This window comes from Mirounga leonina, unplaced genomic scaffold (assembly GCF_011800145.1).
Source record: "Mirounga leonina isolate KUSES-001 unplaced genomic scaffold, KU_Mleo_1.0 Mir_82, whole genome shotgun sequence".
Taxonomy (NCBI): Eukaryota; Metazoa; Chordata; class Mammalia; order Carnivora; family Phocidae; genus Mirounga; species Mirounga leonina.
The window spans coordinates 27,079,364-27,099,577 of NW_023270825.1; the positions used below are offsets into that span (position 1 = coordinate 27,079,364).

The 20,214-nt window shown below is 45.2% G+C and overlaps 1 protein-coding gene across 5 annotated transcripts in view; it reads right to left on the minus strand.

Moving 5' to 3' along the window:
* Positions 1-216: 216 nt before the first annotated feature.
* The window catches only part of LIN52 (lin-52 DREAM MuvB core complex component), a 128,077-nt gene continuing 108,079 nt past the window's right edge, over positions 217-20,214 (minus strand). The window contains exons 6-7 of one of the 5 annotated variants that reach the window (XR_004677081.1): positions 12,796-15,818; positions 10,310-12,354 (exon numbers count right to left, since the gene is read on the minus strand). Coding sequence is in view for 3 of the 5 variants with exons in the window: in XM_034993304.1 (XP_034849195.1) it covers positions 232-311 (80 nt within the window). In the remaining 2 variants the exon portion in view is untranslated. The other 4 variants (XM_034993304.1, XM_034993305.1, XM_034993307.1 and 1 more) reach the window with 4 other exon arrangements.

A 20,214-nucleotide genomic window follows, 5' to 3' on the forward strand; every position in this document is an offset into this window, starting at 1 on the left:
CTCGTAACCCTCCCCAGTCAATACCCCAAGGTAACCACTATTCTGACCTCTACCACCCTAGACTAGTTTTGCCCATTCTAGAATCATACAGGTATGCCCTTGTGTGCCTGCCTTAATTCTCTCATTCTAGTTTGTGAGATTCATCCATGTTACTGTGTGAAGCACAGCAGTGTGTTTATGACAATTTATTCATTCTCTTGATGGACATTTGGGTTTTTGTCAATTTTTGACTCACACGAATAAAGTTGCTGTTGACATTCTTGCACATGTCCTTTGTTGGACGCCAGCACCCATTTCTGTTGGGGATATACCTAGAAGTGGAATGAACAAAGACTATGTATTCCTCAAGGTCACATAGACTTGGTGACTCCACATTCCTGGCAGTGAGGTTTTGAGGTAGGTGTGGGGAGTCAGCTTTAAGTGTCCTCCTGGGGAACTATATGCCCCCACTGTCTGTGGAAGGGTGATAGCTCCTATTAGAAAAGAAAGGGTCAGGGAGAAAGTCAAGCAAAGCAGCACAACATGGGTTGAGGCCATATGACCACAAGGTCAGAAGCGTGCTGCATGAATGGAGGCTGGGAGAACAGCTGAGCACAGCAAAACAGAAGCTTTCATTTTGTAGGGTGGAGCCGGTATCAGGAAGAAGCAAGAACAACTGAAGTTCTCTGCAGATTCTTGTTTATTTAATTCACCTCATGGAAATTAAGTTTCTTTTAAGTTCTCTCTCTTTCTGCCTTTATTTACATAACCAACAGCATAGAGAAGAATGTTTTTGGTAACCCAAATATCCTGTTGGCTTCACAGAGATGATAAAGCTCGGTATTTGCGTCTTGAACATTTCTAGCCCTGCAGAAGTCCCCCTCAAGGTCCTTCCTAGTTGGTCTCTGACAAGGGTAACCACTATTCTGACTTCTGTCATCATAAACTAGTTTGTGCCTGTTTTCAAACTTTACTTACATGGAATCTGACAGTTTATGTCAATAGTCACTGAGCATTTATTATGTGTCAAACACATCACTAAACTATCAAACAGCATCTCATTTGATCCAACAATCCGCTTGACTGAAGAGAAAACCAATTTCAACAAGGCCAGGAATACTATCGGAAGCCAGAAAACTATGAAGTAGCAGAGCTTGGGTCCAAACTAGAGTGACCAACTCTCCCATTAGCAGGACTGTCCCTGGCCCTGGGTAACCCCCAAGTCCCAAGCAAACTGGATGGTTAGTCACCCTAACTCAGACCTGGATTGGACTCAAAAGCCACATTCCTTTCCTTTGGCTTAAGATTTCATTCCAATCTCATGGGGAATGTTCTGTCTGAAAAAAACCTCTGTGATATCAGCATTCTATTTGGGTTTGTCTGTTTGTCTTAAGTAGGCTCTGTGCCCAGCATGGAGCCCAACATGGGGCTTGAACTCACAACCCCCGATCAAGATCTGGGCTGAAATCAAGAGTTGGACGCTTAACCGACTGAGCCACCCAGGCGCCCCTTGTTTCTTTCTTTCTTGGCTTTGTTTCATTTTAAAGAAAGATTTCATTGAAAGTAGATCTGAGGGGCGCCTGGGTGGCTCAGTTGGTTAAGTGACTGCCTTCGGCTCAGGTCGTGATCCTGGAGTCCCAGGATTGAGTCCCGCATCGGGCTCTCTGCTCAGCAGGGGGTCTGCTTCTCCCTCTGACCCTCCTCCCTCTCATGCTCTCTGTCTCTCATTCTCTCTCTCTCAAATAAATAAATAAAATCTTTAAAAAAAAAAAAAGAAAAAGTAGATCTGAGTAGGGTAAGAACAAAATTATTCATATTAAAATGCCAGAATTGGCATTACCAACGTATCAAACAAGGATTTATCCAGCATCTATACATTGAAAAAGAATTTTAAGATAGTCCCCGACTACAAAAAGTTTATCATTTACTTGGAGGGTTGGGAGTAAAGCTTAGGGAATAAAATTAGAGGGTAAAAAATGGTAATAATAATCACCCACATGGTGTACATTATGTCCTAGGGGGCTTACATGTTCTATCTCATTTAATCCTCACAATACAGCTATGAGATGTGTACTGCTCTTGTACCCATTTTAGACAAGGAAATCAGGGCTTGGGGAGGTTAAGCGATTTGCTTAAAAAATTCACTGAGCTGTTCACTTGATATTTGTACCCTTAATGCAAATGAATTCTACTTCCAAGCAGTGTTCACCTAATGGGAAACCACTGAAGGTGGGGAAAATTTTTCTTTCCCCAACTTTTTTTTTTTTAATAATCTCACACCCAACATGGGGCTCAAACTCACAACCCCAAGATCAAGAGTCGCACGCTCTTACTGACTGAGCCAGCCAGGTGCCCCTCCCCTACTCTTGAATAGCCTATTCCCAATAATTTGGGGCAACATTTTTAAAAATGTGTTTTGGCTTATTTCATCTTTGTCCTTCAGGTCAGAATGCCATTTTTAGCCTCAGTGGCTTGAATACAAATAGGCACAGCTTGGGGCTGTGAAGTCAGAGTCCAGCCTTGCCCAGGAGCCCAGGCTAATACAGGCCACCAGGGGCCACAGCAACCTGCCTGGCCCCATAGCCCGGCTCCAGTCTTCTGGCTGCAGTCAGGTCTGCCAGGCATATTCGTACAAGGGGATCTGTCCCCTGGGTCCTCAAGGCCAGCTCCTGTTTCCCTCACCACACCCCAGACCTTATCCCTTCACTCAACCGCCTGCCCCGCCACCCATCTCTGCTTTCCAGGTTCACCGGCCTCCACCCAGAGGCACCTTCATCATTCCTGCCTGACACGTCGACTTTCATTTTCCTAAGACGAACCTCATTTGACAATCTCCTGCCCATATTTCTAAGCTCTCTGGGCCTCGCGGTGCTATTCCTCTGTCCTCTCTGGGGTTTGGGACACCAATCATCTGCAGGTTTCATTAGCATGCTGTTTACCCCTGTCTTTCAGATCATTAATGAAGATGCGTAGTGAGACACCCATCCTCACAGCCCCCACCACGTGCCCCCTCCCGGGCCCCGCGCGGCTGGAATCATTATCCTTCCTGGCGTGACAGGGTCAGAACCAAACCAATTTGCATCAATCTTTGGTGATATTGTGAGGTGCCGCCTGCCCTGCAATCCTCATGTTGTAACAATCGCTTCGGCTCTCTGTTCTGGCGTGTTCCTCTCTCCTCCGGGAGGGCTGACTGGATGTGGTCGCCCCAGCTCTCCAGGCTGAAAGCCCCTAACAGTCAGGCAGGATTCAGGGCTGCGCGTGGCTGGTATTTTCCCTTTGTTTCGCTATCCCGAGCTGGGCAGAAAGTAGCACCCCTCTGGGAAACAGGATGGACAAGGACACATACTGGTGACCTGGAGGAGGGAGCGGGCGTCTCCGGCACAGCATTTTTCTTACTCATCATGACATCTATTTCTGTTGAAGGGAAATGAGGAGCAAGGCTCCTTAGGGCCCTCCAAGGCCTAGTCAGACGCCTGGGCCAGTATATTCCAGGTGCCGGGGCCCGGGGTGGATGAGCCATTTCTTGAGGACGAAGTTCATTCTTCTGCATGATTTTCATGTGACCCAGCCCCTGATGCTCTCATTCCTTCTTTATCAGTTCCGTAGCTCTGCTTCCCATCTCGCAGGGACCCTGACTGTATATACATGTGTTCCCCGCCTCCCACATGCCCCTTGTGTCCCTCAGATCCCAACTTGCACAGAAGGCACCTCAGGTCCTTTCCTGAGGGTGCAGCGCCTCTGTCTGGCACTCTGGGATGAAAACAGAGGAGCATCACTCCAGGCTGGCCTGACCTGCCTACCCCCGACTCCGAGTTCCTCTTTTTTTTTTTTTCCTCCCCCTTCTCTCTCAGTTGGGAAGGGAAAATGAGCAGGAAGAAAGCAGCGAAGGAAACTCTCATCAGCACGTCTGAAGTAATGTTTCGCATGCCCCAGAGCTGGGGAAATTCAGCCTTAGGAGTCGACAGTAAAATTAGGTGAGATATATTGTTCTGTGTGGGGATGGACTGAGGAAAAAGAGCTATTTCGCAACACTGACTGCACATGTACTGAGAGAACATTTTTCTGTTCCTGAGCAAAGGGTCTGTGGTCTGTGAGGAGGGCTGGGCCCTGGGACGGAGTGTGCTTAGGGCACTACGGGGGATGGAGTAGGGTCTACGACAGGGCTGGATGCTCAGTAAATACTTAGAGGTTTACAGGTTGATAGACATGTTCGTACACAAGAACAAATCTCATTACCATAAACGGATGTCACCGGTGAACTCTGTGCGCACGCACACGTGCATGGTACTAGGCTGGGCTGAGAGGGCATTTTAAGCCCCATATACCTGTATACTCGGCTCCAGAGGCTTCCCCCCATGTTATGAATGCAACACGTGCCTCTGTGGAGAGTTTGGAAAATGTAGGAAAAAAAACCCCAAATTTCCCACAATCCTCCAAAGAGGCAGCAAGTACTGTTAATACCTTGGTCTATTTCCTTACAATCCCCTCCCCCCCATATTGGATATTATGTCGTGTTTATAATTTTACATCTTGCTCTTTTATTTTCGCTTATCATGACAAACCATTTCTTCCATGATATAACTTTTGCAAACCTACTAACTGACTGCATAATAGTTCACTCTGTGAATGTACCATTATTTAATCAATAGTTCTGGGTACGAAGGACCTTTGGGTCAGTTGGCTTGGGGAAAGCGGCACTGTGAGAAAAGCAAGGGATGAGGGTCCTCCAATAAGAAAGTGGAGACAGGGGCGCCTGGGCAGCTCAGTCGGTCAAGCATCTGACTTTTGATTTCGGCTCAGGTCATGATCTCAGGGTTATGAGATCGGGCCCTGCGTGGGGCTCTGCACTGAGGGTGGAGCCTGCTTGGGATTCTCTCTGCCTCTCCCTCTGCCCCTCCTTCTCCCCATTCTCTCTCTCAAAAAAAAAAAAAAAAAAAAGTGGAGGCAGAGACAAATGGAGGGGAGGAGGAGGCCAAGGAAGAGGTTCTCAGGAACTTGCTTTCTCCATTCCTCAGAGACCATTTATGGTTCTGACCCCTGCACAACCCTCGTGGCCCTACCCAGGGCTTTGCTGGTAGCTGCAGCCAATGCTTCTCATTCCCAATCAGCCGAAAGTCACTGACTTTTCCAACCTCTTTTCGGCTGCTCCTTTGTGTGAAGCCGCTGGCTCGGGCCCGCTCGGCTCCTGGGGCTTGGCCGCATCCCGGAAAGCCCTGGGATGTGACCTTCAGCCCTGCTTGACCCTGAGGCCCCGGGGTGCAGAGGCAGGCCAGGCTGTTCTCCATGGGCTCCTAGAGAGGGCAAAGCCAGGAGGAGGCTGCTACGGGGGGAGTCCAGGCCCAAGTGAATCCTGCTCAGGCCTGGAAAGGGAGCATCTGGAAGAAGGATGGAAGGATTGGGGGAGGGGTGAGGTGGGGAGGGGCGGAGGACACAGCAAAACAGGGAAGCGCATTCCTGGGCAGTGACTGCAATAGTATGGATGCTCAGCAAATGTGAGGACCATCAAGACTAGTGAAGCACAATGAGTTGAGGCTCATGCCAAGCTCAGTATCAGCTCAGAAACCTGCCGCTGTCACAAAGAACACCTCTCCTTCCCTGTTCATGAGTAACAAACAGTCTTCAATGCCACTGTCTGCAGAGTCAGCCGTGATATTTGCTGCATGTCCATACGAGCAGAAGCTGCCCCAGAGGCTGGAAGGAGGGGGGCAGGAGTACCCAGTAAATGTCAGCTCTCTGGAAGAGTGAGAGAAATGGGTTCTCTGCTTCACCCATTTCAACTGTTCTAGGTAACCAAAAGTTACTATATTTTCCCTGTAAGAATTATGAATCTTTAACAAATGTAAGTATAGTAATTAAACAATGCATTGAATCCATTTTTAAAGATAAATCCATCAAGCACTCATATAATGGGTAAGATAGGCCATGTACTGTTCTAAATACTTGCAAGGACTAATTTAATCTCTACAATGACCCTAGGAGTTAGATGCTACTATTGGACCCACTCCATAAATGGGTAGACTAAGGCACAGAGAGATGAAGCAATTTACTTATGGTCACATGGTTAGTAGATGGAAAAAATAGGATTTGGACCCAGGCAATCTGACGGAAGGGTCTATGCCCTTATCCATGATGCTTGCCTCTTTTTTTTTTTTTTGAGTGGGGGAGGGGTAGGAGGAGAGGGAGAATCTTACGCAGGCTCCATGCCCAGTGCAGAGCCCGATTCGGGGCTTGATCTCACAACCTTGAGATCATGACCTGAGTTGAAATCAAGAGTCAGATGCTTAACTAAGCCACCCAGGCGCTCCCTGCCTGCCATTTTAAAGTAGAAAAGGTTCCAAGGACACTGTGGTTCAGAGAGAAGTGAATTCATGACCACACCCTGCCTCTCTTTCAAGATCCACGCTCTTAACTTAGATTAGCAAGAAAGCTATGAACACTGAGTATCATGGTGCAGTTCTTCCAACAAATTCTTATTAAGCACTTACATTGTGCCAGGTACTATCCTAATCTGTTTATAACCAAAGAAACTGTAAGAGACTGAACAAATTTGGATCAGATTCTTTGACATCTCCCAAAAGTTATTTAAAAAGTCAAATCCTATTGTTACCTCTGTGTGTCTCAGATAGGGAGGATAGAAAAACAACAAAGCAACTCTTATTACTTGAGCTTTCTGGCTCCTTGAAGTCCAGATAATTGTTTTCTGGTATTGGAAGTCATTTTCAATTTTAAGTAAGTTTTCAAACTTGGTAGAAAATACCAATTTATTTGTAGGACTTGTGGAATTATATTTTATTTGAAATTCCATATTCTAAGGGAAAAGAAGCAGCAGATATTGGCCAGAAGCATCAAGTACAGATCAAAACAGGAAGCAGAGACCAGGATAAGATAAAAATATGTGTGAGTCCAACTCAGCTCAGAGCTTGATTTTAATTGAGATTCCAAATGCCACTCTCCCCTGCATTCCTTTGTCCCTGGCTATGACCAAGTTCATGGCTGTATCACCCCTAGTAATCCCTGTAATGGGCTGCAATCCTGGGGGAGCAGTTTCTGTTTATTAAGTGGCCAACCTCTGAGCCACACGGAGTGTGGCTGTTGATGGGCCACTTTTCTGTTTAAAAAAACAGGGATCTTCCAGGAGAGAGAATGGGGATAGTAAGCAAGGCTTGTGGGAGAGCCAGAGACCCAGAGCTGATGGGTGCTGGAAGTGAGAGCCCCCTTCCAGGTCCTGAGCTCTCCGAGCGCAGAATTCACACGTGTGGGCTGCACGTTAGCTAGCCTCGAACTCACTGACTACGGTTCTAGAGGGCTTCAGTGCAGGTCCAAGGATGGTGCCACAGTTGTAGCTGCCCACGATGCCACCAGCGTGGACACGTGGGAGAAGGGATGAGGAGACCCAAAGGGGACAACTGGCGAATGAACGGGGCGAGGCAAATAGCAGGGAGTGGGTCTCTCCCGAGGTGCCCAATTCTTAGTGCTTCAGACGGCAGCCCAGGCAATGGGACCAGGCTGCACCCGGAGCTGCTCTCCCAAACCAACGGCCTCGTCCTTCTCTGCCCACAGCCCCAATGTCTGCCTTTTGGAGTGGGGGAGACATTGCCACAGCTGCTTCGCTGTTTAGACACCCTGTCCCCTCACTGTGTCCCCCCTTCCCCCAGGCACTTGTCCTCTGGTGAGAGTTGTGTGAAGCGGAAGACAATTCGGGGCTTATTAGTGTCCCAGGGAGACATGTAACTTGTGTTGCTGGGACCCAAACAGCAAGAGTCTTAGCAGCAAACTCCAGCCGAGAAAAGACTGAGGAGTTGTCTCACCTAATTACAGGGAATGGCCCTCTTTGTGTTTGTGACTCGGTACGGTTGTCCGATCGCTTTTGATCGCTTTTCTCCATTTGCTGGCTCAGGCCATGCTGGAATTGTGCTAATTAGAAGAGAAATGGACAGAGTGATCCTGTCAGCCCTGGTTACTGGTGGGGACAAAGCGGAATATTATTCTGAGGCAGTGTGTTGTGAGGGCCCTTCTTCCAGCTCTCATTAGGAGGAAGGGGCCCACAGGAGGGGAAGGTTCCGAATGCCCGGGCTGGCGAATGGAGCACTGGGGTGTTCATGTGCTAATTAACAAGCTCTGCGAGCACTGGCGCCAACCATGAGCCTCACGGTTGCACCTGGTGCCACCTGAAGCTCATGAAGAAAACGTGTGTGGGTCAGAGTGGGAAGGCTGGTGGCCTCTTTTGGCATAGGCGGGGACGCAGCCCCAAAGCGCCAAAAAGCCTAGATAGAGAGGAGCAGTCAGTTAGAGGCCAGTCAGAACTTACAGACTTGGGAGAGGCTACTGTTTGGGGTGGGGGCTGTAAGGCTCTCTGGGGAAAGAGAAGCCCATTCAGGGGCCGTCTGGCTGGCACAAGATGAGGAAAACAGAAACCGGAGAACATGACCAAATGGTTGGACACGGATTTTGTGTAGAAGTTGAAAGCTGGTAAGAAATCATGTCGTCTGACCCCTGGGACCATCCGCCTTGGCCCACCAGCCCATTTCCTCCCTTCCTGTTCTGCCTGTTTCTCTTTTCTGTGAGGCCTTAATCCTGGAGGAAACAGAAGGGACCAGAGCATCCCACTGGAAAGGAAATTTCTTGGTTTCATCACAAAGCTCCTGTGGAAGTCCAAACACCCTTCTGAAGCCAAAGAGGCAATGGACTGACTTACCAGCTCCATTTCCATGGCCCAGAAGATAGAGGAGCTACAGTTAGCTAGAGGACCACAAACAAGCAGCACTTCCCAAGTGTCCATTTAAAAAATATGATAAATGGGTCACCAAAAGATACAGAAAAATTAACAATGGCATCTTGCTATTAATAGCCTGTGAACTTTTAGTGCCCTGACAATGGAAGGAAGGCCGAGCAAATCAGCAGAAGCCAAAGCAAGAATCTGAGAGACTGAAGTGAGCAAGAAGCAACAAGACTGCTGGTGAGAGAAGACTTGACAAGAATTTGCAAACATGCCTCCAAAGCCCCCATGCTATTTCTCTTAGCCAACAGTTGCTTCCGCAAGGAAGGCATTCAGAATGGCAAAGGGAAAGGCAAGAGAAACCTGTGGGCAAATAATACGTAATTATTTATCGGAAGAATAATCTCTCAAGATTTAGAGCAGCGCAGTCATGACTGTCCCTGCTGAGGCAGCCGGCCTGCCGTGCTTTTCCAGGTCACAGAGATCTACTGCCCACCCAGTTGTTTTCTTGGAAATCAATGATGAGCCAATGATGCCAAGCAATTTGCTTTCCTCACATGGAATGTTTCTCTGAAAGGGCATGATGCTCTGCTCGAGGGCAGATAAACTATCAACGGGGGGACAGTGATAGTACAAATACTTGCTCTTCTCTAGTTCTTGAGCAGAGGCGAAAAGGAAGTCACACTAAGGATTTTATTTATTTATTTTTAAAGATTTAATTTATTTATTTGACAGAGAGAGACACAGCGAGAGAGGGAACACAAGCAGCGGGAGTGGGAGAGGGAGAAGCAGGCTTCCCACGGAGCAGGGAGCCTGATGCGGGGCTCGATCCCAGGATCCTGGGATCATGACCTGAGCCGAAGGCAGACGCTTAACGACTGAGCCACCCAGGCGCCCCACACTAAGGATTTTGGTAGGTGGCAGAGAAACATTTGTTTTCAATCCATCATATTTAACTGGAAGTCTGCAAGCAGGTATGGACCCTTCCAGCTCAAAGAAGACACAGAAGAGTAACTAGATGTGTAGGAGAGAGCTGTAACCTTGAGGAGCTTACAACTCAGTGGGACAAGAAGAGATGCACTTGGAACACTTAAATATAAGGCGGAGTTGGTAAGAATAGTAAGGATGGGATACGTAAATGTTGTAGTAATGCAGGGAGAAAGATTGTTTCCAGCTGGTTCACCAAGGGTTTGTAGGAAGGGTAGGTTTGATATGTGCAAAAGAGACTTTCTAGGAACTCAATGGCATGAGCAAAGGCACTCAAGTGAGGAAATGGGAATTGTTCAGATTAACTGGAACAGAGGCTTCACATATTGGAGAGGAGGGGTGATTAGGATTACATGCAGAGAGTTTTAAATGCCAGGATAAGAGACCCAGACTTTATTACTAGACACAAGGAGGTATTAAAGGTTTTTAAGTAATACTTTAGGGAGTTGAGCAGTAATGAGCTTGGATGGCCGGTAGAACAGACTGGAAGCTGGGAGACCAAGTAGTAGATGGTCATAAAGCCTCACACCACCCACCATGATATTAAGGGGAAAACAGCAGGTTATTTATCATTATAGTTGTACTTTCTGATGAATGCTTTAAATATGCAACTTGGCCCTTTGAGGAAAAGAAAAACTCTCCTATAAAAGGGACATATTTATTATGACAACACAAAAACCATCATATACAAAGCACAGTCCTCTAACACACTGAAGTACACACACATTACACATCCATTTATATTATCAATATAAAAATACATCATTAACATTTCTAAGGATGACAAATACGAAACCAATAAATATCGCAGTTCTAAAACATCTACTTACATTAAGTGCTGGTGAATAAGATGACAATAAAAGAAAGGCCAAAGCAGACCGGAAAACCAACTACATAGCCTTGGGTTACAGACCTGAGTTGGTTTTGGGGAGGCATCTTCATATTCTCCATGTATTTCTCAATTTCCCCAAACACTTAAAAGTGCCTGATGTCATCAACTCTCAAAAACAGAGTAAAGGAAAAATCTGACGTTATGGCATTCTTTTTTTGCCCTCTCTTCCCCTCCCACTCCAACCGTATTTAGAGAAAAAGGAATGTCAATAATAAGCTTAACTTAAAATCTATGCCTCTCCAGCCTAAATTTCTATATCGCATCCAGGCAGAATCTTTTCTTTCTCACTTACCCATCCTTTGTGACTTGTGTTCAACTTTTCCCCTTATCAATATGTAAAATTGCATGGATGGCAAAAATGAGAGAAAAACCCAACATTAATTCTAGCATGGGAAACAAGGCACAAATGTCAGAAATGGTTAATAGACCAGCTATTAAACTGAATAGGGCTGCACCCTCGCACAGACACTCAAGACCAATAGTTTAACCACAACTTTCTTTGTATCCAAATACCATCAGACAACTGCCACGTGGATGTTCTTTGCATGAAGGTTAGGAAGTGTCATGGCCTCAGGTACTTCTCAAAACATTACAGAGGCTGGGGGCTGGCTTACGAGACAAAATATGGAGAACATGTGTAATCAATTTTACGCATGGGTTAGGTTTTCAGGTTTTAACACAGGGACAGCTAACTGGCAAAGAGCTCCATAAGAATTGTCTTTAAGTCAGGAAATTCTTTTTTTCCTCGTGCACACTCGTGTGCTTTGGTGAAAATATCTGCTATGTGCTATGAGACGGGACAAGGGGGGCAAAACACTGCCACCATTCCACAGCACATTCCTTTCAGGTCAATTAGAGTTTCTCGTTTTTAATCAAATGGGAACTCCTGTAAACAATCTCCTTCTCCTACCTTTTAGGCCATACTGACTTTCTTGTGTGGATCTGTAACAGATTACTGGAACTCAAAAGTCCTTTCTTTCATCTTTAACTTGGTCTTGAGGTCTAGAATCCAATGTAACCTTGCATGATGGGCCTTTCACTAGCTAATCCCAGGAGGGATCCCCTTTTCCTGGAATCAGAACTGATGGTGGGGAATGAAAGGCACTGGGGAATGGGACTATTGTGAAAGGTACAGAATTTTTAAAGCAGGTGTATATTTCAAGAAGATTCTGGCTTCTCCAGCTGGGGATTCTTGGAACCCAATGTATATTGGAGAGTTCACAGGTCAGGCTGCCTGGTCTGTTTCAGAATCTAATTGGTCTCTGGTCTCCTCGCACCATAAATACTTCCTAAGGTATCACGTACAAGTCAAAAGAACCCGTCCAATCAACGTGCCACAACTGACTTTGCCATCACCGAATCAAACCAACTGTAAGATTCTGGGACTCCTGAATCACTTTCTGAAATGAGAGAGTAGGACTTTGACCTTTAAGAATGATGTGCCCTCTGGGGTTACCCATATCCAAGGCTGAGATGGTCAAAGTCCGGAAGCTGACTGAATAACTGCACTGATCCTTCTGTAGAGAATCGATAGAGCAGATTCCTCTCTTGCCGCCGAAGGTCCTCAGAGGTGCAGAGTGCCAGGAGCAGGGGAGAGGGTCAGTCCTAGAGGTGCACCCTCCGGCCTCTCACCAGGAAGCAGAGAGTTGCACATTGCCAGAGCTGCACTGGGAGGGGAGCACGGTTCCAGTCCCCCAGGACATCCTGTCCACAAGCAGCTGCTGCTACTTCTTGGGTTTCTCCAGAATGTTGAGAAATTTCCCCCGTGTCATCTCTCTGGCTGGAATCACAGCAAATGGAAGATCAATGAAAACCCACAATCTGCAAAAGAGATCTCAGGAAAATATAATTTAATAATGCAAACTGATTTAAATTGTAAAAACAAGTTACTACCAGAACAGATTTAATCACCACTAACCTCCAAAAAGAGGGAAAAACAAACCACCACTGACAACGAACACTGTACAAAGCTGTTCTGAAGCTGGCAATTGCTATAAGGCATAGGCCAACTGGGGAAGACTATCATTCCCCCCCCGCCTTAAAAAAATCCCCAGGGAATTCCCCCCAAACCCCTCTCTCTCAAGAACATAACCTAATACTCATGTTCACTATGTCAGGGGGTTTGCTCTTGGAGACTATAATCCAACCAAGATTAGAGTCTTCTCTGGGTTGTTGGTCTCTGGACATTTATAATCTCAAATCAAAATTAGAGATCATTTACCCCATCTCTCAGCAGTGGAAGTCCCTGGATGCTGTAATATAACACGGTTTATATTCCCTCAGTGCAGTTCATCTGTGGATGGTGTAATAAAGTAGGGTTTATAGAGCTTTGGTCTTCTCTCTCTTGGCATTGTCAGTCCTTAGATGTTTAATATAGCCAGGCAAGGTTTATGTGTCTTTCTCTGACTTTCAGCACCATCAATCTTTGAATGCTGTAGTTACAAGAGGGTTTATACAGCTACTTTCCTACATATGAGGCTCCAAAATGAAAGTAAAACATTTCTCAATTACAGGGGCCACTCTAGAAGCCCGCGGTTTTAGCTCCATCAAGCAAGTCCTCAGAAAATGGGTGAATTATAACACCCCCTTCATCCTCTTCACAAAATCATCTTTCTGGATCTCTTAAATAGATTTAACAGTGCTCAAAGTTTCCAATGGTTGGTGCTGGAGGCCAGAAGTCTCAAGGCACCTGCAGAACGAGAAGGACCTGTGCCCTAGCCTCCTTGCAGCCTGACTCAAGTCCAGAGATGGCGTGAGATGAGTGGGCTCCACTCTCCCTCCCTAGCAGTTCCTGATTTATTTGTACAACAGAGAACTATAACAATACAAACTCTGTAACCACCGGAAAGCTTCTGGTACCTGCAGTCCATGTACTCCTCATCTCTCACAAATTCTGGAGCTCCAACAAAGGGAAAGGACATCCCATTAACTAGGAATAGAAGCTCCAGTGCTAAGTGCTGCCTCATGTGCCCACAACCCCCACCCCCCCGGGGTTAAATCAAACTGACCATTCCCTTCCTTGGTGGATCTGCACCAAACCCTACACAGACAAAGTTCCAGTAAGACGTGCAATTATTTGTTTATATAAATGTCTTCCTGCCCTAAAGGGTAAGGACTGAGGGTAGAGACTGTTTCATCATTCTTTCTATCATCAGCACTAGATGTAGTATCTGCTAAATAAATGTTGGCTGGATGAATGATAATATACAAAAGAAGTATTCCAAGCAGGAACACAATAATGTTTATTGCCTTCCTTTCCAGAGACAAACAGTAAGACGTGTTAATGGCCCTAGTTAATGGCCTTCATTCTCTACATTCTGGGTTTTTTTTTTTTTTTTCTTTCTTTCTTTCTAAAGTTACCTTGCTTGTTTGGCAAGAAAAAGAATTTCCTTTGATGAAAGTAATGCCAGACTAATGGAGAGACAGAGGTAGGACTAACTACCCTAGAGGAAATCCAAACAGGTATCATCTCACCCATGCGAGGTGGCATGGGCTTTTAGATAACACTAAAACACTAAAACACTAACAGGGTCTGAACTCAGTTTACGTTCCAGCTCTAGCACTTAGCGGTGGGGTGACACCTCGGGCTGGGTAAGATCTCTGAGCCTGTTTATCTGCAAAATGAGTAGCACATTAATGCCACCTGCCCTGCTTTTCTCTTGGCTATTCAGCAATGAACGTGCTTGGTGGAGTGGTACCATTAACACACCACCTTTCAAAGGAGGGTAAGTAGCTTCTCCTGCACTCGGTATTTCCTGAGCGAATGAATGAACGAACTGTGATAAGAAGGGAGGGTAGCAACCTCAAAAATCCCATTCCTTGGAAGCTTTCCCCTCAGCCTTATCCTACAGGTGACCTATACTTTTGGCCAGAATGGGTCTCATCATTTATTTCTACTGGATGGGCTTCCTGCCTCCTCTCCGGTGCCTATTAAGGAGTTTTACACAGTATCAAACGATCCCGCAGCATGGCTAGAAGCAAGTACTTTGGAAACCAGATGTGGGTAATCCAAAACTCTGCTGGGTAGAACAGAGACTTGCTCCAAAACTCCTGGGCCTGGAGCACTGTATTGATCTTACTAATTATTTCTGCCTGCTTCCCTTCACATCCCCCGATTCTTTACTGTTTTTTCCCCCAAATGGGAGAATGACCAATATTTTAAGGCATAAAATTTAAAAAGACCCAATCTAGTCAAGGGATCAAAAGGATTTAAAAGGCAAAATAAACAGTTCTTCCAAAGTCTCTCAGTGGCAAGCTCTCCTTGAATTTAACCAATCCTTTTTAACAACCCTTTCCCCACTCAATCATTCCTCCCCCTTCAACCTAATCTGAGCACACAGAGCTGCAGAAAACCACCGTAAAAGTAGAAGTAATTCAAAGACCTCATCTTCTACGTGGGAGGGGAGAAAGTTTTCCTACTCGCCAGTCCCATATAGGAGATATACGAATTCATGACAGAGTGCTCCCTAAAAGAGGGCTGTGCCCTATAAATCACATCCTAAGCACCAACCCCTCCTTGTGCGCGGAGAAACTGCTGTGGGGCAGGGGCAGCTTTGGACCTCGAGCCCTCCTGTTCGCCTGTTATCAGAGATGTTAACATCTCTGATTAATTCACATACCCCTTATTTGATTCCTCATTTCTTTATCCTTGCCTTCCTGCTTTGCTGCAGCATGAAGATTCTTACCGACCTGCGACAGTACTCGCCGCCTGCTAGCCGCACCCCCCTAAACCTAGTGAAATTGTTTAGTGATGCCAACCGCGCTTTTAATTTGCAAGACATCAGACACAGAGGTAATTTATACCAACATCTGTTCATTTTTGACTTCTGAAACAAACTCGCACATGCTGCTACAAAATCCCATTAGGAGTAGGGAGACAGCCTTCTGCTACTATTCTGTATTCCTCTTACACACACATGCACACACACACACACGAGTGCGCGCGCCCACACACACACACATACACACCTCTTCCGGAAGGGTTTTATATGTAAATGTATTTTATGAAAAAACTCCCACCAAGGATTTCAAATCTCTCCAGGGAAGAGCCTGGCTTGCTTACAGAGGAGAGGAAGACATTTCTACTCCCCTGCCTCGTTCCATCCCTTCTTCTTCCCACTAGTTACAGCTTGGTACAATTCTTGCATTAATGGCCCTGGTAAGATTACATGCTCCCCGCTTGACACTTCCAGTTCCTCTCTTCTCTCCTGGTTCTTTTTTTCCACCGTGTGTTAGAAGACAATCCTAGAGACGATAAGATTGCTAGAGTCAATATAATCTCTTAACTGTTTTCTAATTCTGGATTAATCCTCTAGGATTGCAAGGTTCAACAGGAAGGCAACGCTGCTCCCACATTCTAATAATTATGCCAAGAGGGATCCACTGGTCATCAGCCACCACAGTATCTGCGTGCAGAAGAGAAGCAGGGCCTCCATGTCAAGTCATGATGTACAGGCCTCCTATGTAGTGTAGACCGTGAACAGAGTAAGTCACAATACATACTGTCACCGTAGGGTGAACGTGTGAATTGCTGCCGAGAATGTGGGACAGGAGGCACTTGTACACATTTAAAGACAGCAAATGGATAAACTACAATCAACTTCCAGGTTTATGCGGTTTCTATTACCCCCTGCATCGTCTCCCTAGGGCTGTCAGGTTCACGGCAGCTGTAAATACCTGGATCGACTTAGAGAGGTCAGGGCTGAAGGGAGGACTCCGTCCTGCTTGCTCTGAAGGTGGTGTGTGGTTTAATACAATCTCTTCTTTAGATTCTCCAATTCCTCCATCTACAGTTAGCCTTGTCTCTGGTTCCCTTTCCACAATGACTATCCCCAAACTGCCTTCTCTGCAGTAAATTTTCTTGGTGGCTGGTTGAAAAAGATTCAGTGGTACAGATTGATTTCTCACCAGTGAGGGGATGAGGGATTACCAGAGGCACCCTGGTTAACGAGATTGGGTGCAGAATCTCTCACGAGACCAACCCTCTCTGCCAGGGCTTTGCACCTTTTGCCCATGACATATGGGTTTCATTATAGAAAGATTTTCCAGATTATAACTTTGAGGCAATTGCCTGATAAAATTCTGCTCGGCTTTAATGTAGAGAACAATGTAAAGATTAAGTAACTTTTTAATGAAATGGGAGAAACTCATAATGTTTGGTTTTCAATTCCAATGCAAACTACTTTAAATATTTCTGTGCCTCAACATAATTAAAAACACTAGCGAGATGGAGAAAAGTTACAACAGGCTGTCTTTAGGAGACTCTAATATGAATGGCAGGAAACAAAGGAAACAGCATAACCCTGTGAAAAGAGCAGGGCTCTGAGTGTCAGACAGGCTTGGAGGGTTGCACCCCAGCTCCTACACAGGCCCTGGACTACTGCAGGCAAGTCACCCGAGACATCCTTCTGAGCTTTGGTTTCCTCTTTTTTTTTTCTTTTTAAATAAAACTCACTTAAAAATAAATAAATAAATCTCACTTTTATATTATTATTATTTTTTTAAGTAAGATCTATGCCCAACGTGGGGCTCAAACTCACAACCCTGAGATCAGGAGTTGCGTGCTCAACTGACTGAGCCAGCCAGGCACCCCTTGGTTCCCTCATTTGTTCAAGGTGGAATTAATATAAAAGTCACGTAGGCATTTAGTAAACGCTAGCTACTGTAGAACTATCTTTTTCTCTCTTTCATTTCAAACAAGTTTATTTAAGCAAAGAGACACTTGATGGGAAAACTATGTAGGATTCATTTCTTTTAGAGCAATTTATTTCTACTTAAAGACAAAATGCCCTACGTGTAACAGCTACGTACAAAAAAGTTATACAATTGTCCTTGGTTTTACAATGATAAATGAAAAACATTAAAATTCTCCAAATGAACAAGGTATGCAAGGATTTTTTCTTGTTTTTTTGTTAAACAGTGAGAGCAAAATAACTGGAATACGAGATAAGAGCTGAATGAGCATGCCACTAATGGGAAAAGGGGATACTTTCACTGAACCAGTATTTTATCCCATTGCATATCCATTTGATGTCGATCAGAACAGAGAATCGGTCGTTTCATTTTTAAAAAAGGCCATATGCTTGTGTATATACACCAGTTTCTTTATGTACAATGAAGGAATGAGGAAGGGAAAAATGAAAGAAGAGAGAAATCCATACTGCACCGGTCAGGACTAGTGGAACCAAACTGCAGTTTTCTGAGAATGGGTCCATGCTCTGCGGGAACTGAGTTTTGGAGTAAACTGCAGGTTCCCTTTGTGGTAGACACTTCCTGTCTGCTGCTGGAACACATTAACTATCTTCACACTCTATTTCCAATTGTGCAGGTGTATCTCTTTCGTGACTTGGCTGCCTATCAAACTGGTATCTGAACTGCCTCCTTGACAAACCCTGTCGTGCACAGGAGGCCTTCATTAGCTGACTAAGTGCCTTAAATCGCACCACAGACCTATCCTGCCCTGCCAGCTTCAGGTTAATATGACTATTGTTCTTAGTCTTGACCTCTTCCTTCCTTGCGTTTTTCGCTGGCCAAGGGGAGCCCTGGAGCTCCTTAGCTGCCACTTCATGAAAGAGGTACCAGGTCCGCACCGAGACTGCACACGGGCAGTCCGGGGAGTGGCAAAAGGAGATCAAACAATTTATTTTCTAAAAGATCTCAAATGTAAAACAAAAGGAAACAGGAATGACTTGCATCTGTGTGACACGTCTAATCTGGAGAATCACACCTGCCGGAGTAATGTTGGGTCTTAGTTAGAGGCAGCCACCTCCCTTAACCCTACCAGCAGCTTCTTCTAGCAAAGAGGAACACCTAAAATCCTAGTTTAGTTTAAATCAGTACGCTAAGAAGCTATTTATTGAGTTAGCTTCATTGAAAGATAGTTTCACAGAAATGATGCCATTTGTTATAATTATGGTTTCGACGCTTTTAAAGATTACTTTTTTGGTCCTTGAAACGTTGAATGCATTCTAATAACTATGACAAGAGGGATCTCCTAGTCATCACAGTGTGCTAAGCAGGAGAGAGGCATGAAGGGGGAGGATGAATAGTTAAGTTAGTCACACGAAGGGGCGCCTGGGTGGCTCAGTTGTTAAGCGTCTGCCTTCAGCTCGGGTCATGATCCCAGGGTCCTGGGATCGAGCCCCGCATCGGGCTCCCTGCTCCGCAGGAAGCCTGCTTCTCCCTCTCCCACTCCTGCTGCTTGTGTTCCCTCTCTCGCTGTATCTCTCTCTGTCAAATAAATAAAATCTTTAAAAAAAAAAAAAAAAAGTCACACGAAGTGCCGACTACGTACTAGATATTAGGGAAGATTCAAATAAATGAGAAGTGGCCTCTGAGATGGAGCTAGTTGTTCACAGGTTATTTTGGTGCGTTAGAGGAGAACAAAAGGAAACCGATGTGATTTATAATTCCGAGTTCTCTCTCACAGGAACGTGGAAGTTTTTTGGTCGCTCTGGCAGAGAGCTGGGGTTCAGCAGAGCAGCTCCAGGGCAGCCTGCCAGACTGGGATTCTTCCGCATGCTCCAGTTCAGACCGCCGCACAAAACGTACCAGCAAGTGAGCGATAATTCAAGTCAAGGACTAAGCACTTACTTTTTCATGCCTCTAATGCAAGAGCAGCTGGTGCTGGGGCCATTGTCAAGAACAGAAGGTGCTATGAACTGAGTAGGGTGTCATGGATGAGGAGGGGTCTCTAAGAGCCTCATTTAGACACTTGGTGGCCCTCAGAAGGTGGTGTAGTTGTAATAAGGTCTTCTGATCATTCTCAAAGAACTCATGAGAGAGTTCACGAGTAAGAGTCTTTAGTAGAAATCTTACTTTTCTCTAAAATATATAGAAGTAGCATTTGAAGGTAAGCAAATAGCTTTGAGGCTTTTGCCTAACGTTCTTTGGGCATAAACATTTCAAAACGGAGACTGAAATATGTATCTGAGGAAAGAACAGTCTGGATGCTACATCTGTGACCAAACTATCACTGACTATGAAAATCTTCATCCTGAGAGTTCTTAAAAAGCCTTTTTTTTGGTGCATGCTTTCCAGATTCTCTTTCTATTGGGTGTCTTGTCTCTCTAACAGGACTTTTTCTTCCAAAAGGGTGGGGTGGCTAAGAACAATGTTCCCTTCAGGGAATTTAGAGAAGGATAATTTTGTATCAAACATTCCCCCCCCCCAATTCACAATAAGGCCCATTTTTATTATTTTTCTTCTTTTTTTTAAAATCTCTCTTTTTTTTTAAGATTTTATTTATTTATTTGAGAGAGAGAGAATGAGAGAAAGAGCACATGAGAGGGGGAAGGGTAAGAGGGAGAAGCAGACTGTCTGCTGAGCAGGGAGCCCGATGCGGGACTCGATCCAGGGACTCCAGGATCATGACCTGAGCCAAAAGCAGTCGTTTAACCAACTGAGCCACCCAGGCGCCCCATAAGGCCCATTTTTAAGGAATGTTTTATCTAAGATGTAATATAAGAAAGAAAAGCCAAGACTCAATGTACAGGTAAACAAATTTGTACAGTTCCAATATGGAAAATAATTTTAATGTCTTTTCATGACAAAAAAGAAAAAAAAAAAAGGACAAATATCCAGCCAACAGATTTATTCTCAGAATATAAAACATCAAGCAAGAACATAAAATATGGGAAGT